The sequence below is a fragment of the Vitis vinifera genome, chromosome 7, assembly GCF_030704535.1.
Source record: "Vitis vinifera cultivar Pinot Noir 40024 chromosome 7, ASM3070453v1".
In the NCBI taxonomy this organism is placed as follows: domain Eukaryota; kingdom Viridiplantae; phylum Streptophyta; class Magnoliopsida; order Vitales; family Vitaceae; genus Vitis; species Vitis vinifera.
This window is the reverse complement of record NC_081811.1, coordinates 23,704,738-23,732,097: the sequence shown is the minus strand read 5'-3', so window position 1 is coordinate 23,732,097 and position 27,360 is coordinate 23,704,738. Positions and strand designations below refer to the sequence as shown.

Here is a 27,360-nt window from a genome sequence, read left to right as displayed (position 1 = left end):
AATTTGAAACTCCAAGGAAATTAATTTAGCTAAAGACTTACTTTAACACGATACAAGATTTGAGATTTAATATTAATTAGTAAGTTTTTAATTTTAAAACGTGTGTAGAGTAATTAAGAAAAAAAATAACCAAAAATAGAAAAATTATATGAATAATAGTAAACTTAGGAGTTTTTTTGAGTGGGATTGTTTTGGAGCAAAAAAGCATAATATATAAAATTACATAAATAAATGTAATTATCAAATATATTTAATATTTTTAAACTTTGAAACATATTTTAATAGAATTATAGCAAAACATTGAAAGAAGCAAAATTAATAATCATTAGAAAAATTAGGAAGTTGTCGCATACGATGTGCTCGTCCACATGAGTGATGTATATGGGTTCACGTGGTTAGTATGCCTGTAAATTATGCATATCGGTTATGAGTTCAATCAGTTGACTAATAGCTAACAAAATATAACTACAAAATTTGACCAAATCCTAGAATATTAATAAAAAAAATATAGAATAAATTTTTAGTTTTTTGAAATTATTAACTTATTTGATAATTATTTTTTAAAATAGTTTTTAATTTTGATAATAGGCTTAAAAATAGTTCTCAATATTCGTTAAAAATAAATTTATATTTGAAACTCAATCATAAAAATTATTTTTCTTAACTTACCCTTAGTAAAAATTATTAGGCGTACAATTTAATCATTTTTAAATATTTAATTATTACACAAATTATTAAAAATAATTCATATTTGTTCTATAAAATAACATGAATCAATTCAAAAAAATGTATTTTTTAATTTTTGAAATATATTTTATAAATCGAAAAACAATTTTCCATTTTTTTAATAATATTTTGCAACATTCAACCAAGGCTTGACGGATGGAAGTTTCAAAATAATTTAGGTATGGCCCATGGGGCTCAAAGTTGAATATCTGTCGAGGCTCTTTAATGATTGACCCCACAGCTCATTGATGCTTGATATCGACTCCGGGATCCACGTATACACTAAATTGAAGGACCAAATATTTCCAACGTGTTTCTCGCAATGTTTGGTTTGTGGAAAAAAAAAAAGAAAAATAGTTTTTATTTAAATCAAATATAAGTAAAAATTGAAAATTATTTAATTTTTAAATACAAGAATAAATTAAGTAAAATAAATTTTAAAAAACATATAAAAATAATTTATTAACTTTGAACTCATTTTTTATTTTTTTCGATTATTTTCTTTCATTTTTTCTCTATATTTTATTTATTTATTTTTCATATTTTTCGATAATCAAATATAGTCTTAATATTTAAGAATTGAAATATTTGATAAAAATTAATAAAATAATTCCCAATTAGAAAAATAAAAATACAATTCCTAATAATTTTAAATATTATATTATTTGGTAAGAAGATTTTTATATATTTTCCCATATCAATCTTTTCCCATTCGTTTTTTTTTTTTTCACTATTCTATCCGTTTGATGAGATGGCTTTTGATTGAAAGCTATTAGAATATTAAATTATTTTTCCACCTAATAATTGATAATAAATTATAATATATGATATAAATTATAAATGTTGGGGTCGTATTTGATAGACATTTTTACCCTAAAACATGGCTTTGGGAGGTTGAATCCCCACCAATTAGCCTTTCCAATATCTTATTCACTATATTTATACCTATGATTTTATTGTGCCCAAAAGCACTTCTCCACTCTAAAAAGACCACCCACAATATTTTAACCCTAACATCTAGTACAATTGGCTGATTAAATTAAGTAGTATTAGAAAAAAAAAGTATTTTTCTAGTTTTTATTATTTTGAATCTTTAAATTATATTTTATAACCCCGATACAAATAAAGTTAGTCATCGTCCAACTTTAATAATTCTGTTCAAAAACCAATTGATGTTGGGTAAAAATAAATAATATCACATCCCACAAGTTTGATTCAAAAGTCATTATTTAGATGATATGTCGTGAGACTTAAGATCGAAGATTATAAAATAAAAGTTAGTCATCATTCTTATATCCCACAAATTTGATTTAAGAGTCATTATTTGGATAATATGTCGTGGAATTTAAGGCTGAAAATTATAAAATAAAAGTCAGTCATCGTTCTTAGATCTCACGAGTTTGATTTAAGAGTAGTTATTTGGATGATTTATCGTTAAATGTAAAAATGATTATTTACATTTTTTGTGGTATTTTAGCTAATTAAAATTTATAAAATTAGACTTCGGTAATAAAGTATTACTTTTTATTGTATACCATAATGGAACTTTCATCTATTTAAATATTGTTTTGGACCGACCATGTCATCTTGCCAAGGATATACTCTATGATTTATGGTGTCGGCAAAATTTGTCTCATTTTGACCTCTAGATAAGTTCAAGTTCCTAGCATCAAATAAAAAATTTGTCCACTTTGCTAAATTCTAAGGGGCTATTTTTTCGAAAATTATTGGTTGATAAATTTAGAAACAAACACTAATAACTTAAAAATACTTCAAAAGCTTTCCAATTCTATTATTTTACTTTTTTGCTTCATTTTATTTTATTTTAGTTTGTTTTGGGACTATTTTTAAAAATAGCTTTTTGTGTCAAAAAAAAATTTGTTTCGAAAACATTCATTTTTTTGTCTGATAATATATTTTAATTGTTTTAAAAGTTTTTTGAAAATGTAATTGAGTAAATATAGATGATGACTAAAAAAAATATATATTGTATCTAAAATATTTAGAAAATATGGAAAAGAAGTTAAGAATATTTAAAATTTGTAAATAGATTTTTGTAGTAGAAAACTTGCTAGAATTGGATTTTTTGAAAAGGGTATTTTAGGAATTGTATTAAAAAACTTGCCAACAAAGTATAGAAACGGTGGGGGGCACTGATGGGCGGAAAGACAACGAAGGAAGCGAGAGTTGACCTGTGTGGGAAACTGTAAAAGGGTGGAGTTGGAAAGCAGTGAGGCATGGTGATAATGGAGGGCGACCACACTATACTTAAGAGCGCCGTCTCCCCAAACAGATCGCAATGATTACATCTTCTTCTCTGAATACCGGCAAAGCGACACAATCTTCTTCTGGATTCCCTTCCAATTTCACATCTCCACTCAATCTTCTCTAATTCCCCAACCCTTCCTTTTCTTCCTTCCTTTCACCACTATTATTTCTACCCATTTTTTTCCCTAATCCCAAAGGTACGTCTTCTTCACATCCTCCTTGATTTCTGTTATTCCCTTTCATCTTTTTGGCCTGTTGTTTGATTTTGCTCTTCCTGATTCGGATCTTGCTGTTCTGCTTTGCTTTATGTTTAAGCTCTGTCTGGTTGCTGTGAAAGTGTGGCAAAACGGAAGAATTCTTTGAATCTTGAAAGCATCTTCTTTCCCCTTTGCGAAAGATAGGTGTTAGCATTTTTTTAGTATGTTTGGGGTTTACAATTTATGTAGTTGGTTTGAGTTAGTCTATGTCTATGTTGAATTACAGTTACGCGTGTTTTTTCTCCCTTCTAAGAACTTAGGTTGATGAGCTTTATGAGACGGCTTGTTTTCTTTGATTGGCTTTGCTTTGCTTTTTATTTGCTTGACATTAAGTAGTGTGATTTGTGTTGTTTATCGGCTTTGTGAGTTTGGGAAGGTTTTTATCTGGGGCTATGGCAAGTGTCATAAACGGAAAATTGATGAATCAGCTTTGAATGTCAAACAAGAAATATGTAATAAATTATCCAGTAGGGACCTTTACATTAAGCAAGACAGTTTCTAATTTCCTAAAATTTGTAGCTTAACCATTTGGCATATGAGAAAATGAGAGGAAAGAAAAGAAATCAAAATCGTGGACTTTGGTCTTCCTGTTTTTTGTTTTTGAAAATGGAAACTTATATATAAACAGTTGAAACGCTTATACAAAAAATATAGACTTCCCTTGTGTCTAAAAATTAGTTTAAAAAATTTTAGGATTTGAGGTAGTAAAATCTTTTTAATACCTCAAAATTTCTAATCGGTTCTTAAAAACCATTTCATTTTCAGTGTAAATCTTTGAGAGTTCTTGTATTTTACAGAAGCTGTTACTATTAGCTGTTTTTAAAAACAGAAAACAAGAAGTGTATCCAAATGGGCACTCAGTTTTATCTTCTATTTAGGAATTAGGAGCTAAAAAGACAAAAATGGCCACTTTGGCTCCTAAACTAATTTTGCACTGTATATCCCCATTATGTCAAATATTTTAGCCTCTTGATATCGCCTTTAAATTTTTTTGACAACAAATGAGCATATTTTTGGCTGAAAATGAGAAGATATTTGTAGTGTTCGCTGCTTATTATGGAGGGAAATTAGGTCCATTTGCTTTGAAAAATAGTTAAAAGCAATGTCAAGAAGTTATTTAAAATGTTATGGGAACATGCCTAGTTAGTAAAGGACGGGGCTTGCTACTAGTGAGATAGATTAAAAGTAGACAGAGGGCCTATGAGTAAGTCATATATTTAATTAAAGGGGCTAAGTAATGCAAAAATTAGTTTAGGAGTTCAAGTGGGATAAGGGGCATGGTTCCAGGGGTCCAGGGTATATATATATAAAACTTAATATAAACCTAAAAAGTATTGTTTGGCATTGAACCCTTCAGTTTTTCATTCATTTGAAACAAGGAGAGGAGACAATATAAGTCTCAATTTTTTTCTCTTGGTTCCTTAGTAATGAAATGAGGGTAAGAAAACAATCCAATGACTGCAAAATCCATTATAATAAATTGTCAATGACAGTTTAGCTGTTTGGGACTTGTTGGACTTTTGAAGTTGTCTTTAGGCCCTCTTTGGGATAGCCTTCTGTTTTTAGCTTTGGCCAGAAATTGAAGATGAAGCTAAAACTATAATAATATTAAAAGGGTAATATTGATATTATAAAAATGTCATTAAACAAGAAAAAAGTTTATTTCAAAGCCTAAAAAGGACATTTATAAGAAGTAACATGCTCCTAATTACCAAAATAAGTACAAAAGCTTTTATTGAACTTAAAAAAGAGTTTTTCAGTTCATCATAAGTCAATCCAAATAGCACCATACTCTTGTTTCCATTTTTTGTTTTTGACCTTTGATCATGTGCCCTCAATCTGGCCTTCACAATTTTGATCTCAACCATGGATTTATGGAGATTGTATATTCATTGATGTGAAGGATTTAAAAAGTACCAAACCAATGAGGAGATGAAAGGTAAAAGAAGAACATGCCATGATTTACAGAATTTGTATGCCCACTTAAAGTGACTGGAATATGATGGTTGCAGAACTCTGGAGGCTTCTCTCTTGGACTTCCTCTGTATGTAGTGGTTTTCATAATTGTGAAACCACTTCCTATGAGAATATAAATCTCTGGTTTGGGAAATTCCAAGCCCTAAACGCCTAGCAAGTACTGTATATCCTTCCTTCTACTTTTAGCATGTATAGCTTGCCTCCTTCGAAATAATAAAGAGGTTGGGATGCAATATAACCCTTGTGTTTGATCACTAAAGGAAGACAGTTAAAAATATTGATACATTGGCTGTGGCTGTTTTTCTCTCCTTGTTGTTGACTCGCTTCTTTATCCACTGATTCCGCTCACATAGAAACATATCCTTGCCCCCAGATGGTTCCATGCATGCCATTTTCTCCTAGATTTGTCTCTTCCCACTTCCTGTTTCCGAATAAATTTACATATGCATGATGTTCTATCACAGGAGATCTTATCTCTGTTACCTTCCTTTCTTGATTTTCATATAATTTGGTGCAGGGATGTTTTTGTAGGGATGGGACTCTATCTTGTGCTCAGTGGGGACCATGTGATTCATTGCATTGGTCACTGGGAATGATGCCATTGAAGATGGAATTTGTCCTTTCAGCCCTGATATTATCTTGTTTTCATTCTTTTGTACTGTCTGATTCGCAAGGTATGGTGATGCGCTCATTTGACATTCTGATTCAATTAGACAGCATATAGGTTATGCAAAATATAAATACTATTGTATTAGATTTATTAATTTTTAGAAACAAGACTAAGATATGCAAACTAGGCTAGTGAATATTGAATTTTGATATTAATTAATCAGGATTTGGTGTCCTCTATCTCTATCCTCCTAGAAAAATTGGTATTATGTCCTAAATATCTTATTTGCACTTGTTTATCTGCACTTCTGATAACGTAGCCGATAGTAATCATTCTAAGTGAGAGTCAACTTATGCAAATGAGTCACAGACTATGCCTAAACTCTTAAGATCTAACCCTTCTCAAGGTGGATTGAATAAGAAAAAGATTGTTGATCTTGGAACTAGGGTACTCAGCAATGAATTGAAAATTTTTATACATGCCCTATTCGGCTGAAGCTTTTTCTCACTCTTGAATGGGATAATTTATAGCTAACCACTAAGTTAACATATTCTTTTTCTTTGTCATATTCCATCCATATTATCCATGGGATTTGAACCTGAACTCTGTTTATAATTCATTTGTTTTCTATCATTAGTGCTTATTTGTTTTGTGTTGTTTTATTTTTATTTTATTTTATTTTATTTTGATTTGTTCTCTTTTTTAAAGACTATAGGGCTTTCTTCCCCTTTCTAAACCTTTCATTTAGTCATCTTCGTAAGATAATATCATCCATGGTTGATTTACTTAGATCATGCCAAACTGATCTGTGTTTTTAGAACAATACAAAGTTCCATTTTCTAAGCTGAACACAGACAAGAGGAGTATGCAATATTTATCTATGTAGTGGATAGGGGGTCTCTCTCTCTGTCTCTCTCCTCCTTCCTCCCTCCCTGTCTGATGAAAAGATGTAAAAAGATGATTGTGATAGACAGCTGGGTATGATGAGATGCAATCAATTGAATATATTTTTTAATTTTTTTTTCCTTTTCTTCTACCCCTTCTAATGTTTGTTATGTTCCATTTCAGGAGATGCACTCTATGCATTAAAGAATTCATTGAATGCCTCCGCCAAACAGCTCATGGACTGGAACCCAAATCAAGTTAACCCATGTACTTGGTCCAATGTTATTTGTGACCCCAGTAATAATGTCATTTCTGTGTAAGTTATGTTCTCTCTATTTCTGCTTGAGTTTTGACCTCTGTACTGATAAACATGCTAACAAGTAACACCAAACGCATTGTTGCTAACAGAATTTGGCACTAAAAGATTGTAGATTGTCCAAGCTTATGTTCTCTACTTGCCCCAATCACTTAAGTATTGTTTATGCTTATATCTATTATTGTTTGCAGAACGTTGTCATCCATGCAACTGTCTGGAACGTTGTCCCCCAAAATTGGAATTCTGAACACTCTTTCAACACTGTACGTATAGAGTATATTGGAGAAATTACTACGAACTCTAAATCTTATTTTCTAAATTTCTGGATGCATTTAATTGACCTGACTCATTTTTCCAATTCCCAACTATGAATTATGAAGAAGAATTGTTACCTGGAATACTGTCATCTTTTATATAATTCAAAATGGAGTAAAATTTTATATTTATGTATTTTCTGTATTATTTTAATATTCTGGAAATCGAAAAATATCATGATCATCAGATCTCATGTTTATTTTATGGTAATTGTTGATGGTTTCTTTTAAGACATATATGTTGGTGTGTCTTGCCTGACAAAAAAAAAATTGTTGGGGTATGTGTCTTATGTATTTCTTTTTGGTTTTCCTAATAAAACTTGGATAGTGTTGAAACTCTAGATATTGGTAGGAGTTTAGAGTGGATCACCTAGGGTAGGTATTCCTAAAAAGAATATAATCCCAAGGTAGTTGACTCAGTTGAACACAATGAACTGCTTGAATTTGGCCACTTGGGACCTCTTTCACCACTCAGTTCTATTTGTGGTTATAACCATTGTTAAATTATAGGTTTTCATATCTTCTTAGGATCTCAGCCTACTTTTGTTTACCTTTCTCTCATCTATTCAATGCCTTCAACTTGATTGAACCACTACTGCCTGTTGGTGGAGACATTGCTCGTCATTGCTCATGGCCAAGCAATCTTCGATGATTTTCACTCACCAAACCTCTAGCATGGAAGCAAACTCTGAGCTTCACAAAGAAATGATCATTTATTTGGAACATGTGAAGTTTCAGATATTTCCAAAGAAAGAGCAGAAATGGGTGAGGAGGGATTCGAACCCCCGACATTGTGGTTTGTAGCCATGTGCTCTAATCCTCTGAGCTATAGGCCCCACCCCGTCTCCACTATCTCTGCATAATTTTGTTGTTGGAAGACGGGAAGCCCCTAAACTTAGAACTGAAAGTGAGTTTAGTAAAACCAGAAGTAAACATTTGTAGGTGCTAGCTGCCTGCCTAGTATAAAGTTCTTCACTCTCAAATTAAATTCTTATTTCCATCATGTACATCCTTTGAGTTCAGCATGAGAAAGAAACATGACCTGCAGCTCTAACCATTTCATATTTGCTAAACAAAAATCTTGATGGCCCTGAACTGGTAGTAATGGTTGTATGGTTACCTTGGATTCATTAATTTTCAGTTATATACTTTTTGTTAAATATCTTTCCTTTATTAATCAATAACCTAGCAAGATGATTATGACCCTTCATATGCTCTTACTTTTATGTTTTTGATTAATTAATACATGTCAGATGTGTTCACTATGCAGTATATTGCAAGGAAATGACATAACTGGTGAGATGCCAAAAGAGTTGGGAAATTTGTCAAATCTAACAAAGTTAGATTTGGGAAATAACAGATTAATGGGTGAAATACCATCTACCCTTGGTAATCTTAAGAAGCTACAGTATTTGTGAGTAACACCATCTGCATTGTGTTAGATATATATCTCTGCATAATTTTGTTGTTGGAAGATGGGAAACCCCTAAACATAGAACAGAAAGTGAGTTTAGTAAATCCAGAAGTAAACATTTGTTGGTGCTAGGTGCCTGCCGAGGATAAAGTTCTTCCCTCTCATATTAAATTCTTATTTCCATCATGTACATCCTTTGAGTTCAGCATGAGAAAGAAATGTAACCTGCAGCTCTAACTATTTCATATTTGCTAAACAAAAATCTCGATGGCCCTGAACTAGTAGTAATAGTTGTATGGTTACCTTGTATTCATTAATTTTCAGTTTCATTCTTTTTGTTAAATATATTTCCTTTATTAATCAATAGCCTAGCAAGAGGATTATTACCCTTCCTGTGCTCTTACTTCTATGTTTTTGATTAATTAATACATCTCAGATGTGTTCACTATGCAGTACATTGCAAGGAAATGGCATAACTGGTGAGATACCAAAAGAGTTGGGATATTTGTCAAATCTGACCACCTTAGATTTGGAAAATAACAGATTAACGGGTGAAATACCATCTAACCTTGGTAATCTTAAGAAGCTACAGTTTTTGTGAGTAACACCATCTGCGTTATGTTAAATGTGTATCTCTGCACAATTTCATTGTTGGAAGTGTGATTAGCTTTATGTTGCAATCAGGATTTTGAATCAAAACAATCTCACTGGGACTATCCCTAAGTCGCTCTCCAGTATTCATCAAAGCTTGATCAATCTGTACATGATCTAATCTCATATCCTATGCTGATTTTCTTTTGATTTATGTTTATACTGATTAAATTGCTGCTGACATTTATTGAATCTTTGGAACTTAAATGTTTGTGTAATCAGACACTTTTATTCAGTATTTAACAGTAGTACTGAACCTATCTTTTCAGTCAGCTGGCATCAAATGATCTCAGTGGTCAAATACCTGAGGATTTATTTCAAGTGCCAAAGTACAAGTATGAACTTACTTTATTAACTCCTAATTCAGGCATTAACCATTTTAATTTGTGATTCTTCATTTATTTTGCTATGCTGTCCATGTTGCTCTCTCTCGTTCTCTCCCTGCTTCCTTCATTCCGTCTCTGTCTGTCTCTGTCTCTGTCTCTGTCCCTCTATCTCTCTCTCTCTCTCTCTCAGACACACACACACACATGCATGCACAGATACACATGTAAACACACAGAGATGCACACAGAAAATTGCGACACAGAGATGCACACCCAGAATTGCCACACAGAGATGCACACACTCAGAATTGCCACACAGATGCGCACACACAGAATTGCCAACATTAAACTTGTATTGATTTGAGTTGATGGTGCAGTTTTACAGGTAATAGGTTGAATTGTGGCAGAAATTTTCAACACCTTTGTGCATCTGATAATGATTCAGGTGACAGGATTATCTGTCTTATTTGGGACAACCCTGCGTTACAATTATGGAAATATTTTTCTGAAATGCAGTCATGGAATTTTCCTTTTCTTTGACAAGGTAAGCTTGGGTTTCCTTTTCGTGACAGGTGGTTCTCACAAACCGAAAATTGGACTGATAGTTGGAATTGTTGGAGGACTTATAGGTCTTCTTCTTTTTGCAACTGTGCTGTGTTTTCTGTGGAAGAGTTCACGCAGAGGCTACAAGCGCGAAGTTTATGTAGATGTTGCAGGTTTGTGATCCTTTTAGTAACACACTGATTTAAATGTCTAAATGGAGGCAATACTTAGGTGGTGTTTGTTTTTTGGCTAAATAGAAAAAGCCAAATATTTTGGCTTTTTCTATTCAGCTAAAAGTAACCTGTTGACATTATCCAATATAATTAAATTGAACTTATTGATAATAAGTTCATTTTAGCTATGTTGGATGATGTCAACATGTTACTTTTAGCTGAATAGAAAAAACTAAAATATTTGGCTTTTTCTATTCAGCCAAAAAACAAACACCATAGTGCAATAATAATTTGTGGGCTTGCTTGATTGTGAAAGCACAGTTCAAACTTTATGTATGACCAAATCATGCAAAAAGGCTGAAGGTTGGATTAGGATGAGAAAACCAATGAGAGTCTCAGAAGGCAAACGCTGGTTCTTTGTAGAGTTGAAGTCCTTTGAGATTTGAACTAAGTTTGTGGAAGGTAAGTTGCTGGGCAAGATCGCAGAGAGAGGTAGGGGTTTGGTGGTTTGGATTAGGTTCAGAGCCAAAAGTTCGGCTATGTTGTTGGAAACGGTTGAGTCTTGTTGCAAGTCTATAGAAAGGTGTAGGTTTAGAAAGTCTTGGTTTAAAGGTGATCATGATTCAAAGTCGCGGTATCGGTCATTGGCTCGGAGGGTCCCGATGCATATCGGTCTCGGCTTCTTTGTTCAGTATCGAGTGATATGCAAAATAAGATAATTAGAGATTTAAAAAAATTATAGAAATATTATTTAAATTATAAAAAATAGATATAATTAAATAAGATTAAAAAATTAATAAAACAAAATTTTGTCACATTTAATTCAAAGTTATTTATGATAATACTAAGAATTGGGGATTTAATTCTCACTTTGTCATATAAATACATTTCAATCCCATCCCATACCATCCATATCATTTTACTTTAGGGACTCAATTCTCATAATAGGTTATGATTAAATCATATCTTATACCATCCATGTAAATCCATATAAAAGGCATTTTTTACACTACCAATTTGAGTTCCCAATTTCCCACCCTTGCACACCACCATTGCTATCAAGACCTACAACAGACGACACTACCTGCAATTGCAAATTTGCAACTATGCAAGACCCAACACTGGAAGGAGAGCAATTTGATTGTGAGGGGGTTGCTTTGCCGACGTTGACGGTGAAAGATTCATTCCACCTGACGATTCACCACCGCCAACACCAAAGCTCCACCCTCTGCCTCTGGTAATGCTTGATTTTCAGGTAAATCAGGTAAGTAAATCCTAAATCATTCTCTCATCCTATAGTGGTTTCTCTTGTTATTTCTGAATGGGTCATGGATTGGGTTTTTTCTTCTTCATCTTCTTTGATCTTCTCATTGATGGGTTAAAAGTTCCAATTTTAGAATCATGGGTGTTTGCTTTTGAAAAGGGAATCTCTGATTTTTTTATTTTTTTTGAAAATGTTGTGATATTTTATTGTGGTTGGAAAGAAAAAGAGAATGCTTGAAATTTTTTAACCTAACTGAGTCGACCGAGTTAACTCGAAAACTGAGACGAGTCAACCAAGTCTTACTAATTCTGTGCCGAGTTTGTACATTATACCGTATTTGGTATCAGTCTCGTTGCGGTAGGTGTCGAGGCAGATACGACTTAACTGAGTTGTATTGGACTTGGCCGATACTTTGAACCCTAAAGGTGATAAAAGCTTCTTATTGGATCTTAGGAGGAATTCAATAGGTAACTTCCTTTTTTGCTTGGTTCGTTTAGCGGAGGGTAGGCGTTTTTCACTCGTGTTCCCCGAAGGTAGAGGTTTGGTGGGAGGATGGTCGCTGCTCGCTAGTAAGCTTTGAAGCCTTGGTGTAAGATCCATAGATAGTCTCTTTGTAGCTTTCAAGGATGCCACCTTGATTCAGGGAGTTTCAGGAAGAGGTTTTGTTGGAGGGTCTTTTTTTTTGCAGATGCAATTAGATATGGCAAAAAGGGTGTAGTTGAGGTTGTATGGATTCAGGTGGGGGGGAGGGAGGGAGGGGTTTCGATGTGCTTAGCAAAATGCAGGACTTAAGGCACTACTTAGTGGGTAAATGGGAAGATCCCTTTTCTTCCTTCCTTAAGATTGTGGGCCAAGTCTTATTGGCATGTGAAAGGGGAGCTACATCTCATGTTTTTAAGTGGTCCCCTCATCCTGTTTGAATTTGAGGTTCGCTAGGAGGTGGAGAGAATTTTCAAAGAAGGACATGGTTGGTACAAGGAGAAAAAGCTTTGGCTCTCTGAATGATCTTCTGAGGTAGGATGCTCAAAAGAAGAAGTGCATGTGGATGAAACTTGGGTAAAAATTTTGGGTTTACCTCTTTTTTTGTGCGATAAGGGCTTCTTCAAGGAATTTGGGGATGCCTCAGGTGGATTTGTAGCAGTGGATGAAGACACCGCTAATTGTTGCAAGTTACAGTGGGTGAGGGTCTTGTTGAAAACTAGAGGTCTGTATTTCCTGAGTAGCTTACAGTTTGTGGTGGGCGATTTTTGTTTTCCATTCCTCTTTGGTGGGAACTTTCTTTTAGGGTGTCGGTGGTGGTGCAGTGCAAAGTAGAACAAAAATAGAATGTAGGAGTTGAAGTGGGCGTTGCATCACGTGCGTTGGTGAGAGTAGGATGGGAGGCTCGTTATTTGGAAAAAGAGGATGGATGCATGTTGTTTCCCCAAGGGGGTGGGAGTTTTGTTGATATGAAGTAGCCTAATTTCTCTGAGCCAATGCAGAGAGACATTGGTGCCGTGTTAGCTTTTGGGAGAGCAGGACTAGGTTGACTTGCTAACCATTGTCCAGTTGGAGGAGTGAGTTAAGCCTCAGAAAAGATTTCTCCTTTCTGTAAAGGCCCATGATGCTCTGGGCCTTGATGGAGGGGGCTGGGTGAAAAGTAATGGAAGTTCGGGATGACCTAGTGAATGAGTGGGCTTTAAATTCAGAAATGACCTTGGCTCCTATAGGGCTCGTTTTGGCTCACAAAAAGAGAAAGGCTCCTTTTTACAAACTAACGTGCTTTCTCTCAGCTACGTTGAGGATGAGGATGATGTTTGCTTGTTGTTCAAGAAGAGATCTTCGGTTGCGGTTCCCACCACGCCCAACTATCATAGATGAAGCGTTAGTGGAGGAAGCCTTGTGTTTTCTGGGTTTGTCATTTCTTTCCTCTACTTCACTTGGGTGGGATAATCTCTCTTCTTTCTTCTTCTACTCCTCTATCGCTTGTCTTGTTCTAGTTAGATGAAGCTTTAGGGCTGTTGTTTCGATGGGAGGATAAGAGTAGGGCCCCTTTGGGAGGAGTTCTAATGGAGCTTGGGCCTTTGAGCTATTAATAGAGAAGGAGGATCTCAATGAAAGGATCAATTACGACATTGAAACTGGCGATTTGATTGAGGGGGTTCCTACTAAGGGCTCGTTTGGTAAATTGTTAGTCTTTAGTAGGTTTGTGGGAATGCCAATTGAAGGTTTTGATAGTGAAATTTTGGCTTTACTTCAGAGATTGGAGTCTAGGAAGAAGGGTAGAAGCCCTCATCTTGGAAAAAAGAAAGTTTGAACCTCAGGGTCTAGATTTGAGAGAGAATTATGCAAGCTTTAGTGTTCTATCAATTATGATTCATTTTCAAGGACAGGAAAAAGGAGTGGGAGTTCTTTGGGGAATTTTGCTAGCTTTGTTGATGAATATTATACTACTTTCTTGAAATGTAAAAGGTTTAAATGATGTGAATAAGTAGAAAATGGTTAGAGCTCCTCTCATTAAATCTCATAGGGCATACTTAGTTTGTCTGTAGGAGACTAAGGTTCAGCATATGTCAGAAATGTTAGTAAGAAAGCTGGGTGTAGGTAGATTCTTGAATTGGGAAACTGTGGATTGGAGAGGTCAATTTGGGGGTATTTTGGTTTTTTGGGATAATAGAGTTTTGGAGCTTCCAAAGATGGAAATGAGTGTTCATTCTCTCTCTTGGCGGTTTAAGAATTGTGATGATAATTTTATTTGGGTGTTCTTTGGTGTGTATGGGCCGGTTAGTAGAGCTGATAAGGAGGAGTTGTGAGCAGAACTAGGGGACACCAGGGGGTTGTGGAGAGATCTAAGGTGCATTGGTGGATATTTTAATGTGGTTAGATTTCCTAGAGAAAGAAGAAATTGCTCAAGAATCTCCTCAACAATGAAGCATTTCTCAGAGATCATTGAAGAGTTCCATTTAAGGGATTTACCTCTAGCAGGAGAGAGCCACTTTAATGGTCTCTCTCAGAAGTTGCTGCCCAAGCCTACTTCTGATCATGCTTCTATTCTTCTGGATGGATGTGGGATCAGAAATGGCAAAACTCCCTTTAGTTTTGAGAGCATGTGGCTAAAAGAGGAAGGGTTCAAAGATTTGGTTAGGAGGTGGTGGACGAGTTATACTTTCAATGGCTCATTTAGCCACATCTTCGTCGACAAGCTAAAGACACTGAAGCAAGATCTCAAAACATAGAACACAGAGGTGATTGGAAATGTTTCCTCCAACAAAGAGGTTGCCCTCTCTTAGGTTGGTTACTGGGACACCAAAGAAAGAGATTTGGGTCTTTCCCTTGAAGAGTTGGAGGCTAAAAGAAGGGTTGTGGAGGATTTCAGTAAGTGGGCAAGCATGGAAGAGACTTTTTGAGGCAGAAATCAAGACAACTGTGGTTGAAAGAAGGTGATAAAACTCTCAATTTTTTCACAAGATGAGGTTGATAAGGGTTGCTATCAAAGTGAATGGAAGAAGGTTGATAAGGGAAGATGAGGCAGAGGAGGAGGTGGTTAACGATTTCCAAAGAGTTTTGTCAAAAATTGTTGATTGGAGGCCAAACATCAATGGGTTGCCCTTCTTGGTTCTGGACAATGAAGAAGCAAGAGCCTTGGAGAATCCTTTTTGGAGGAAGAGGTCTTTGCAACTCTTTTTAATTTGTGTGGGGATAAGGCTCTGGGTCTAGATGGGTTCTCCTTGGCCTTTTGGCAATTTTGTTGTCACATTGTAAAGATTGAAGTGATGGTTTCTTTGTTAATTTTCATCATTTTGGCCTTTTTGAGAGAAGCCTAAATGCCACTTTTATTGTGCTCATTCCTAAGAAAGGGGATGTAGAGGATTTGAGGGATTTTTGCCCAATTAGTTTAGTAGGGGGCCTTTATAAGCTTTTAGCTAAAGTTTTGGCTAATAGGTTAAAAAAAGTGGTTGGGAGAGTGATTGGAGCCAATATATGTGCTCTAATGGCACATATTCAATATGATTTATGTACCGTAAGACACTCAAATCATCCGACTTGATCAAAATTGTAGCTAAGGCCTTAGCCATGAGCTTAACTTGCATTTTGAAGATTTATCTTTGGTTTAAGGAAAGAAAAAGGTGCAAGTTGAATAACTTTAGATTTGGAAATATAAAAAAAGGGTTTAAATGAGGAAATAAACGAGTCAAGACTCATGGACTATGAGGAAAGACAAGCGAACATGGATAACGAGTCAAGAAGCAAATTCATCAAGTTGAATGAAAATTTGGAACGCAAAATCTGGTGACAACATGTACTCTGACTTTGAAGCGAAATTTGGAGCACTTCTCGAAGTCCATTTTAGGCAAGTTATATATCGTTTCGAAGCTTTGGAAGTCAGGAATCTAACGCTTCAAACGGTGTGCAAATCAGAGCTGGAACAAAGAAGTTATGATTGTTTGAAGATAATTGTGCAAAGCTGAAGGAACATTTTGAAATGATTTCGAAATTCAACTTATGAATTTGAAATCCAATTTGAAATGACCCCAATTTCGAATTCACACACTACCACATTGATATTTCGCCTCCTCTACTTTGGGGATTGCATCTTGGGCACTTCATCCACACTAAGTGGGCCTTACACGACTAGAAATCACGATTTTACTATTTTTTTAGTCATTTTAGGTAATTATTTGTAAAATAAGTGGCTAATAGGAACATGCCACGTGTTAGGTTTTTTGGTGGAAATTATAAAAACTCGATATTTAGGTTTTCTAGGCAGTTCTTGATTTTTTTTAGGAGTAGAGATGATTTAACGATTCTTGGGGGGAGAAAAAAAGACCTTGAAGGTTTTTATTGGTTTGTTTTCTTTCTTCTTTTTATTATTGAATAAATTATTGTTTTTAATTTCTTTGAAATCAAGAAAGGTTCTTTCTTATTCTTTTATGATCTATGTATGTGAAGACATGCCCATAAGAGGCTAAAAATTCATCTTGGGGTGAAACATGAAAACCTAGAGTTAGATCCAAAGGGAAACAATTGGTGAAATTGGATTAATAATGGAACAGATGAGAGGTTAGGGTACTAGTATTGAAATCAAAATACCCTCTAAAGTTAGTTTGACTTAGGAGATGATACAATCACATATTCTTTGATACTAGGGATTCTTGATAATTCTTGATCTCTAGTTATCAAATTTGTTGTCATTGTTATCTACCCTAAGACAAATCTATACAAAGTGGTAAAAGCCTAAAAATTGTTAACCTAAACCTAGATTCCATGTCCATTCATCTATCAGGTAATTCAATGGAATAAAATATTAAAAGTTAAGATACAGATCAACTCTGAGGTGTGGAACTTAGGTTAATCTCGTTAGACCATGCATTTTGATTATCCTAAGACTATTAAATTATATACCCTTGTTTTGCCTAAAGATTTATACTCGAAGTTGGATTGTGGACCCCCAATCTTGATTAATTGAATTAAAAATCAATAATTATTCTATAATTTAAATAAGTTTATTTAGGAAATTTTCATCCATATTTCATTCTAATTTATTTGAATTAAATATTTTTTTTTTTTACCTTTAGTAAATAATTAATCCTTTGAATCTAAGAACAAATAAACATATTAGAGTTAATCTTAGAGAACGACTATCCAGAATACCATAAAGCTGTGGTAACTCTACCTTTGGTTTTTCTTGGCCAGAGTTATCATGTATTTAAGCTTTAGTATTTTATTTACAATAGAGATTTACAGTTAGAGAGTAGTTTCAAACTCCTAACATGCTTTTGTGGAAGGTAGGAAAATCTTGGATGTAGTCTTCAAAGCAAATGAGACTTTAGATGCAAGGCTAAAGAGCTCAAAAAGGGGGGTCATCTACAAAAGGGACATTGAAAAGATTTATGACCATGTGAACTAGGAGTTCTTATTAGCATTCATGGAAAAAATTGGGCTTTAGGGTTAAGGGGGTTAGGTGGTGCATTTCCTTTCCTCGTTTTTCGGTTTTGATTAATGGAACTCCTATTGGTTTCTTTGCAAGTTTTAGAGGTTTGAGACAGGGAGATACCCTTTCCCATTTTCTTTTCATTTTGGCAATGGAGGCGCTCTCTTGTATTTTGAAGAAGACTATGGAAGGAGGCTTCATTCAGGGCTTCTTGGCTAGAGGGATAGGTGGTGTAGGTAGGGTGGTGCCCCATCTTCTTTTTGCCAATGATACTCTGATTTTTAGTGACTCAAATAAGGAGCATTAAGAGGCTTTGAGTTGAGCATTCATGTGGTTCGAGATGATTTCTGGCTTAAAAATTAATTTGGATAAAAGTGAGTTAATCCTAGTGGGGGGAGGTTTTAATATAGAGGATTGGGCTAGGATGGTGGGGTGCAAAGTGGGCTCTCTTTCTTCTACTTATTTGGGCCTCCCTTTGGGAGCTTCTTTCAAATTTGTTCAAGCTTAGGATGTAGTGAAGGAAAGATTTCAGAAAAGACTTGCTTTGTGGAAGAGGCAGTATTTGTCAAAATGAGGGAGATTGACTTTATTAAAGAGCACTTTATTTAACCTACCACTATATTTTATGTCTTTATCTGTGATCCTTCATAAGGTAAGTCTTAGATTGGAGAAGATCCAAAGGTACTTTCTTTGGGGAGGAGGAAAGCTTCAAAGAAGGCCTCATCTTGTAAGTTGGTCAATTGTTGACTTGGATAAAAAGGAAGGGGGTTTGGGCGCTAGGAAGTTATTTTTTGTAAATAAGGTCCTCCTTGGGAAGTGGTGTTGGAGATTTGCTGATGAGGAAACAGGTTGTAGAGAAGTATGGGGAGGAAGAGGGGGGTTGGTGTTTTAGAACTTTAACGAAAGGCTATGTGGTGGGCCTTTGGAAGGCAATTCAGTGTGGGTGAGAGGGGTTTAATAACAAGATTGACTTTAGGGTGGGAAATGGCAAGAGGCTAAGGTTTTGGAAAGATAAGTGGTGTGGGGAGGAACCTTTAGTTGTGACATTTCTAGAGTTGCATTCAATAGCCACTAATAAAGAAGCCTGAGTAGATCGGATGTGGGAGTAGGTTGGGCAAATGGGTTGTTGGAATCTTGTGTTCACAAGATAGATAAATGATTGAGAATTAGGTGAGGTGGAAGGGTTGCTTAGAAGGTTGCAAGGGCAAGTTATCAGAGTAGGAGTAGAGGATGTTATGGTTTGGCAGTTGTCAAAAGGAGACACTTTTTGAGTCAAATCTTTCTCCTCCTCCTTAGTAGATTGTTACTAGAAAGGTTTCCCCACAAGCATGTTGTGGAATCCTTGGGTGCTGATGAGAGTCAGTTAAAAAGGAGAGGTTGGAGTTTTGCAACCAAATGTTATTTGTGCAAGGGTGAAGATGAGTCAACAAATCATATTCCCCTTCATTGTCCTAAGACAATCATGTTGTGACACCTTATTTTTTCTATTTTTGATGTATAATGGGTAATGCCTTCCTTAATCAAGGATGCCCTCATTAGTTGGTGGGGTGCCTTTGTTGGGAGGAAAAGAAAGAAGGCTGGAAAGCAGCTCCGTTGTGCTTATTTTGTACCTTATGGAAGGAGAGAAAGTGAAGAACCTTTGAAGACTTTGAACGAATAGACCATGCTATTTTATGCTCCTTTATGTACATGTTTTTGGAGTGGGTTAAGGTACATTTAGGGTCTAGTTCTTTGTCCCTTTTTGACTTCATAGATTGGTTGGGTTGTAAGTAAAGCAAGGGTGTTGTTTTTTTGTCTATCCCTCCTTTTTTTGGCCTTGTATGCATCATGTATAATTTAGGCGTTTTTTTTGGCGCTTTTAATACAATTCCTTTACCCATAAAAAAAAGGCTGAAGTTTGGGTGTGTCACCTGTCCACCCTTCCTAGAACCCTAGAAATGGGACCTGTTCTGCACAACGGCTACAATGCTTTCGTCTTCTTCTTCTTCTTCTTCTACCTTTTTTCCTCTTAGGTAATATTAGCATCAAAGCAAGTTTTTGCTGGATTTTCAAACACTTTCTTTCAATTGGATGGTATCTTGGGATGCCTACAAGTACAGAAAGTTTGAAGAGATTTACAGATCAGGCCATAGTTCTGTATTGAAAAGAAAGTGACAGCTTCAAAGAAAGGCAATTAACTTTAAAATTGATTTATAAATATTTTGGGCTATTTTGTTTAATTTTATCTGTTATATATCATCTTCAAATTATATGTTCTAGTTTCTTATAATTTATATTGTTTTCTTGATTTTTTTTAGTGCTTGGGCTTATTAATCTGTTCTATGCTTTTATCTCTTTTAAATATGAATTTTAAGGTTTTGATGCAAAATTTGATTCCCTTGGAAAATTGCTTTCTGGACATCTTTTTGTCTGTTTTCAGGTGAAGTTGACAGAAGAATTGCATTTGGCCAATTGAGAAGATTTGCATGGAGGGAGTTACAAGTAGCTACAGAAAATTTTAGTGAGAAAAATGTTCTTGGACAGGGAGGCTTTGGGAAAGTTTATAAGGGAGTGCTTGGAGATAACACCAAGGTTGCTGTGAAACGATTAACAGATTATGAAAGTCCTGGTGGAGATGCAGCTTTCCAGCGTGAGGTGGAGATGATAAGTGTAGCTGTTCACAGGAATCTATTACGGCTGATTGGATTTTGCACAACACCAACAGAACGCCTTTTGGTGTATCCCTTTATGCAGAACCTAAGTGTGGCGTATCGCCTTCGGGGTATTAATTCTCTAAATCACATTTTCTGAAATTTCACTTCTGAATTACGTCCTGCGGCATCATTTAATTTAGGTTTATTCTTGTGATTCTTAGTTTTATTTACCTGATATATGTTTCTAAATATGTTTGCATTAGCTTTACTATTTTGGTCATGTATTGGAATATGGATTTTATGTGCTTAGTTGGATAGTTCTTATATTATGAAGGGATGTTCACATACAGGCAGGGATTCAACGCTCCGAGGTAATCTAGGTTAGTCTTCATCAGTACCCTAGTGGTTATTAAAAATTTGAGTCAAGCAAGGTAGCTCGAGTAGCAAGATGGTTTTCTTTCATGAAACATTTCTTTGAGTTTCTACTCCCATCTTTGCCTCATCCTTTGTTGGGGGTTTCTGGGGAAATACTTGGGTAAGTTGCTTGTTTTCTGGAGATTATTTTTAAGTCTATCATGAAAATATTACTATTCTTGTCTAATTTTCTAATAAACAATTTTCTATTTGTTCCTAATTGAAGCTCTACAGCCTCTGCTTTAGTTTTTTAGTATAAATTTACGATGCAGTGGTTTAGTGGTAGCTTCATTGGAGAGGGCATTTGTCTTTATATTGTTATATATTTCTGGAAAGATTGAAAATAGGTAGGGACAAAGCCCCTTGACCAGAAGATTTCTCTTTGGCATGTTGGTAGCACTGCTGTGACTTAGTATAAGATTTTAGCTAAATTCCTTGGCAAACAGGTTGAAAAAAGTGATAGGGAATGTGGTGTTGGACTCAGAATGATTTTGTGGAAGGGAAACCGGAAACACATCTTAGACACGACTCCTATTGCCGATAAGGTTGTTGATTCAAGATGGAGTTGTAGAAAGGGATTTGATTGTTACTTGTATGTTGGACATCAAAAAAGCCCATGATAATGTAAATTGGAGCTTTTGTTTTGGCAGTGTTGTGTAAAATGGAATTTGTGCAGAAGTGGATTGATTGGATTTGGGCTTGCATCTTAACAAGTTTTTCTTTTTTCATAAATGGTTTGCCTTCTTGCATTTTTCAGAGTATGAGGTCTTTGAGACAGAGGGACCCCTATCCCCTTATCTGTTTTGTTTTGGTGATGGAGACCCTCAGTTTTCTCCTGAGAGAATTGAGGGAAGGAGGCTTCATTTCAGGCTTCCAGATAGGCGGTGAGGAAAGGGAGGTTTCCCACCTCCTATTTGATGACCTCACATTACTCTTCTGTCAACCTTATTTAGATTAGTTGACTATATGAGTTGGACTCTTCTATGATTTTAGGCTTCTTTGGATTGGAAGTTAATCTGAACAATGGTGAATTAATTCCAGTGAGGAAGGTCCCTAATGTGGTGGAGCTTACTTCAGTGTTGTGCTGTGGGGTGGGGAAGTTTATTGTCACCTATTTAGACTTGCCTTCGGTAATTCCTTTCAGGTCTTCAATTGTTTAGGATGTGGTAGAGGAGAGGTTTCTCAGAATGTTATCTCTACGGAAAAGATGATACCTCTCTGAGGGTGAGAGACTCACTTTGCGAAAATGTAATCTTAGTTGTTTTTTTATTTGCTTCATGCCTCTTTTTGTTATCACTAAGGTGGTGGCATTAAGATGTGAAAAAATTGAATGGTTTTTCTTGTGGGGAGGAGGAGGTCTTCTGAAGAAACATATCTAGTGAAGTTGTCATTGAAAAGGAAGATGTGTCTTGGTATTAAAGTGCTGTCCGCTTTCAATTAAGCTTTATTGAAAAATAATGCTAGAGATATATTTAGGAGAGGGAAATCCTTTGGTGACGGGTCATAGTGGGATAATTTGGGGAAGTGCCAGAAAGATGGTGCCCTCAAGTTAGGAAGAAAGGGTATGATTTTGGTTTGTGGAAGGTGAGAAGAAGAGGATGAGGAGTTTTTCAAAGGGTAGGACAAGATTTTGGTAAGCAATGACAGAAGAGTCGAGTTTTGATGAGATGTTTGGTATTATGATTCTCCTTTAAAGGACCCTTTTCCCTCTTCCTTCTCTTTTGCAACTTTTAAAGAGGCTTGGGCCAGTCTATATTTAAGTGGTAGCATATTGCTAGGTCTGTTGGAATCCACGTTACCTAAGACATTGCCAAGACTGGAAAGTGGATAGCATTGAGAAGCTACTTTAGAAGCTTCAAGTGTTAGGAAGGTGCAGCAAGGAGGAGGATAATTTGGTTTGGACAGTTAGTAAAAGTGGGAAAGTTATAGTGAAATCTTTCTATTCTTTGAGAGTTCGATGAAGGAGCAAATTTCCCCATGAGGAACTCTAAAGCTCCTTGTGTCCTACAAAAGTGGGTTTCTTTGCATGGGAGGTTGCAGAAGGAAGGATCCTAACTTTGAATCAGCTCAAAAGGATCAGGTGGTTTTTGGCCATTATTATTATTTGTGAAACTGTAGAAGAATCAACTGTCCACCTCCTCATTCTTTGTGGGAAAGCTATGGGGCTATGGCTTCTGTTCTCTCTTTTTGGCATCTCTTGGATCCTCCTTCAGTAAGAGTGTTGCTAATGGGTTGACATGGGAGTTTTGTGAGCAAGGACAGAAGAAAGGCTTGGAGAACAGCTCTTCTAAAGGGTGCAAAACTCAGTTCAATCTCTTGAAGATTCCCTTATTTGTAACTTTATCACTGTTCTTGCCAATTTTTTCAAGATGTTTTTCAAGCTGGTTTTTCATCCTTGCTAGACTTCATCGAGTGATTGTGCTCTATGTAGTGGGAATGTTGTTGTGGCTTTTCGATGTGTATCTTTTCACCTTTTGGCCCCTTTGTATACTCACTATGTACTAGGGATTCATCCCCCTTTTGCTTAGTGCTTTTGATATATTCTTATTTGCACATTAAAAGGGATTCTGGATCATTCTTTCCTTATGCGAGCACCATATCAACCATTTCAATTAATGCTGTAACTCTTATTCTGGAAAGCAAAAAATATTATTGAAATTATACTTGATGAGTTCTGTGCCCTGATGTTACTTGTAGCTACAATTTGTTTGGCCATATTATAATCATTAGGGACTTTAGTTTTCTCTATTTATTTTTAATAGAGTTAGATAATGTTTGACTAATTTTAATGTTCACACTGATGCAGAGGTTAAACCTGGGGAGCCAGTTTTAGATTGGCCTACAAGAAAACGGGTGGCTTTAGGCACAGCACGTGGACTAGAATACCTGCATGAACATTGCAATCCCAAGATTATTCATCGGGATGTTAAGGCTGCTAACGTATTACTGGATGAAGATTTTGAAGCTGTTGTTGGGGACTTTGGCTTGGCAAAGTTGGTGGACGTGAGAAAGACCAACGTGACAACTCAAGTTCGGGGAACAATGGGCCACATAGCACCTGAGTACTTGTCCACAGGGAAGTCATCAGAGAGGACAGATGTTTTTGGTTATGGGATTATGCTGCTGGAACTTGTAACAGGTCAACGAGCAATTGACTTTTCACGCTTAGAAGAAGAAGATGATGTCTTGCTGCTTGATCATGTAAGATAACCTCGTTAAATTACAATCTTGGTTTGTCTTCTGTGCAGTTCTTCCACCCCCCCTCCCCTCCTCACTAGATTGGAATGTTATTCTCTCGCTGTGCATACTTTTATTCTTCATTTATTTGCAAGTGCAACTGTCTCTTCTGCACCATCGGTAATAAATGCACGACTGACAATTTGTTCCCATGTGTATTGAGAAAACCACATAAAGATGAAATGATTCTGTTTTGAGTTTCAGATTACTTAAAACATGTAAATTTATTTTCCTTAGTGCAACTGATTTGAAACATGATGAGAAACTTTTAGTTAAAATGGGTATATACAGTAACTTCCATTTCATAGAATAGTACCCTATTTTTAACTGGGTTCTGCTTGGCTGCATGGTGGAGATTTCCTCATATTCGAAGTCATCTGAATAATTCATTTTAAAACTTGAAAGAAATGACTGAACTTCAGTTTCTTGAACTATTTTGGCTGACTGCATTTTACATGAAAAACTTGTGCATATGATGCTGCGGAAATTGAAATATAATTATTTGATGAACAATGTTTCAAAATTGCATAATTGGTCCTTCTTTCTATCATATCTAGTCCCTACAGTTTGATACTTTTATGTTTGCTTGTGAAGGTCAAGAAGCTTGAAAGGGAGAAAAGACTTGATGCTATTGTAGATCGCAACCTAAATCGGAACTATGACATCCAAGAAGTGGAGATGATGATCCAAGTTGCATTGCTCTGTACACAACCATCACCAGAGGATCGTCCAGCAATGTCAGAGGTGGTTCGGATGCTTGAAGGAGAGGGGCTGGCTGAGAGATGGGAAGAATGGCAGCATGTGGAAGTTAGTCGTCGACAGGAGTACGAGCGGCTGCAAAGAAGATTTGACTGGGGGGAAGATTCACTCTATCACCAGGATGCTATTGAATTGTCTGGTGGAAGATGAGGTAATGGATGAATCCGATCTCATTCCCCTTACTTCAAAACCATATAATTTTCTTTCAGTAGGTTAGCTTTGTCTCCTTCCAATTGTATTTTATTTAAAAAATTACAGGAAAAAGAACCATGACTTGAATATTTTTTGATGGATTTCTGGTTCCAGCTTTTCTCCTTCGCTAAATTTTATTTAGAATTCTGTGTGTATGTGGTTCTGTGTGTTTGAGCAATGCTCAAACAATCTAAGGCCTGGTAGTTTGTATTATGAAGCTTTTCCCCAATGTTAATATTGAATATTGCCTTTTGAATTTTTGCTTGCTTTCGGTATGCTATTTCAATTGTGTGATTAGAGGCTATTAGGCATGTATGAAATCATCATGAACAATTGCTAAACTGGGAAATTACCCAATTGATTTTTATTTTGATTTAGACATAGAAGCAATATTATTTATCATTCTCAATGACCTGGCTTCATTTCATTTCATGTGAACCTATGGGTTCTAAATTCTGGCCCTATAAATGTGAATTTTGTAGTTACATCACAATTACTGCACTTCAGAAGTCAGGCTCAAAAATTTCGAAACTGGGGAGCTGAGCCCAGTTTTGAGTTAGAACTATATGTTGAGAACCACATCTTCTTGTACAAGCATCCGCCCCTAAACCCGCTGTTCTGTGAATTTTGACATAGCTTAGGTTGTTGCAGTTTTCTTGTTCAACCCCACAAATTGGCAGCTGAGAGACATTGAAAGCAACCACTGCTTCACCTGCCATTTTTCTGATATCGCCTTGTCTATACCATTGCCGTCAGCTCTTATCTCTTGCTCTTTGCTCGGCTAGAAGATGCATACTGTGGTATCTTCTGCAGGTCTGTATGCGCCACCTCTTCAAGGCGCTGCCCATCGCCAAAGCTTGAATGGTCATAACTTGCCTGAACTCTAATCTCTCTATTCTATCTCTATTTGGAAGATTTCCCAGATGTGATTCCAAATGGTCTGAATTTCTATTGTAATATCTGTGAGTCATGACACCAGTGGGCAATGGCGTTTCTTGAATTTCTCTCCAGTTATGTTATGCTGCTGAGAACCCAGTAGTTCCATTTATCTACGGATGATCGCTCCATTTAATATGATATAAATTCATATTGGAGTTAAAAGCGTGTTTGACAATATTTATAATTTAAGAGTGCTTTTAGTTTTGTTTTTTTTTAAGTGTTTTTAATACTTCAAAAATAAAAAAATTTAAGTGTTAAAAAAAAGTTAGGAATAGTTTTTAAAATTTCTATTAAACGTATTTTAGAGTGTGGCAATGATTTTGATTTTTAGTATTTTTAATACTTAAAAAATAAAATCTTTTAAAGTTAGAAAAACAAAAAACAATCTCTAAAATTATTGTCAAATGCACTTTAAGTGTGGGTTTGATAGTGATTTTAGAAAGTATTTTTAATTTTTTTAATATTTGGAGATAAAATTTTTCAAGCATTAGAAAGTAGTAAAACACTTTTTAAAATTACTATCAAATATACTTTTAAGTGTTTTAACTAAAAGTATTTTTAAGAAAATCATCTATCAAATTTTTTCTTTAGAAGACATTATATGTGATTTTTTTTAGTATTATGAGTAATTTTAAAAATTTTTAAAAATGTTTCCTAATTTTTTTTAAAAACATAATTTTTTTTAAGGTTAAAAGTGTTTTTGAAAAACATTATCAAAGTAACATTAATGTGATAATTCCATGTCAAACATGTCAGCCAGTACGTGAAGGAAGAATGAATGTAATCAAGGACTTAATGATCACATATGTTCATGCTCTTGCATGCACACAAAAACAATGAAGGCGAAGATGAAATTTGCGTATTGATTCTTTGATATAGTTGTTGTAGATAACATTTGATATGGAGGGTGAACAATATGATCCCAAACCCCAAAAAACCATATGACATATGGTTACTGGTTTGGATAGGCAGATGGAGATTCAATGGATGGAAATTTTAATATCAATGACGCCCTATACCATATGCCACTGTAGACACTCGAAATCTCGATCAGTGGAAAATTTAATATATACTCGTATTTCAATGTGACGTAAAATGGGCAACTTCTCTTTTTGGTTGTTTGGATGAATTGCTCACATCAATCAAATATATTCACAGCATGACTTTGAGTTACATTACTTGATTAAAATACATCTCTCATTTCTGAATTCTGATTGCATTAAAGACCTTTTCATGGCAGCAACTGCTTTAGCCCATTCCCGCATCTTTGCTTTCGCCCTCTCTTCATTCGCCGTTTGCTTATCATCATTGCAATTCGTGCCGGCTTCAGTGCCTGGGATTTTCTCGACTAGAAGATAAGGAGGTGGCTGTGTGGAGCCACCAATCTCCCAGACCTGTTGGTCAATCCCACATTCCATGTAATCAGCACCCGCCATTGCTAGAGCTTCAATAGACATTGCTTCTCTCACTTGAGCTTGTTGGTTGATCAAGAAGCTGTAAGTTGTTGTCTATCCATTTATAGCTGAAGGCCCCTCGGCTTGTTTCTCTATT

The 27,360-nt window shown here is 35.5% G+C and overlaps 1 protein-coding gene across 9 annotated transcripts; it reads left to right on the top strand.

Annotated features, from left to right (window-relative positions):
• Window positions 1-2,873: 2,873 nt before the first annotated feature.
• Window positions 2,874-26,019, top strand: LOC109122118 (LRR receptor kinase SERK2). Of its 9 annotated transcripts, none has more exons than XM_059738497.1 (14): window positions 2,874-3,191; window positions 5,746-5,902; window positions 6,907-7,039; window positions 7,231-7,302; window positions 8,624-8,767; window positions 9,221-9,364; window positions 9,452-9,526; window positions 9,688-9,753; window positions 10,122-10,189; window positions 10,317-10,460; window positions 20,055-20,396; window positions 23,489-23,883; window positions 24,514-24,829; window positions 25,522-26,019. In XM_059738497.1, exons 2-13 carry the CDS (start codon window positions 5,821-5,823, stop codon window positions 24,826-24,828), a joined length of 1,980 nt encoding a protein of 659 aa, XP_059594480.1. In that variant the 5' UTR covers window positions 2,874-3,191; window positions 5,746-5,820; the 3' UTR covers window position 24,829; window positions 25,522-26,019. The 9 variants fall into 9 exon arrangements, with proteins under 9 accessions (XP_059594480.1, XP_059594479.1, XP_059594485.1 ...); XM_059738496.1 differs by having other exon boundaries at window positions 2,875-3,191; window positions 25,512-26,019; XM_059738502.1 differs by lacking the exon at window positions 8,624-8,767 and having other exon boundaries at window positions 2,875-3,191; window positions 5,760-5,902.
• Window positions 26,020-27,360: the final 1,341 nt, after the last annotated feature.

Excerpts from the sequence above, each read along its gene's own strand:
- LOC109122118 (XM_059738497.1), top strand. The coding sequence starts at position 5,821 with ATGATGCCATTGAAGATGGAATTTGTCCTTTCAGCCCTGATATTATCT. Across the intron at positions 5,903-6,906 it reads TGTACTGTCTGATTCGCAAG|GAGATGCACTCTATGCATTA; the intron begins GTATGGTGATGC and ends GTTCCATTTCAG. Across the intron at positions 9,754-10,121 it reads TTTCAAGTGCCAAAGTACAA|TTTTACAGGTAATAGGTTGA; the intron begins GTATGAACTTAC and ends TTGATGGTGCAG.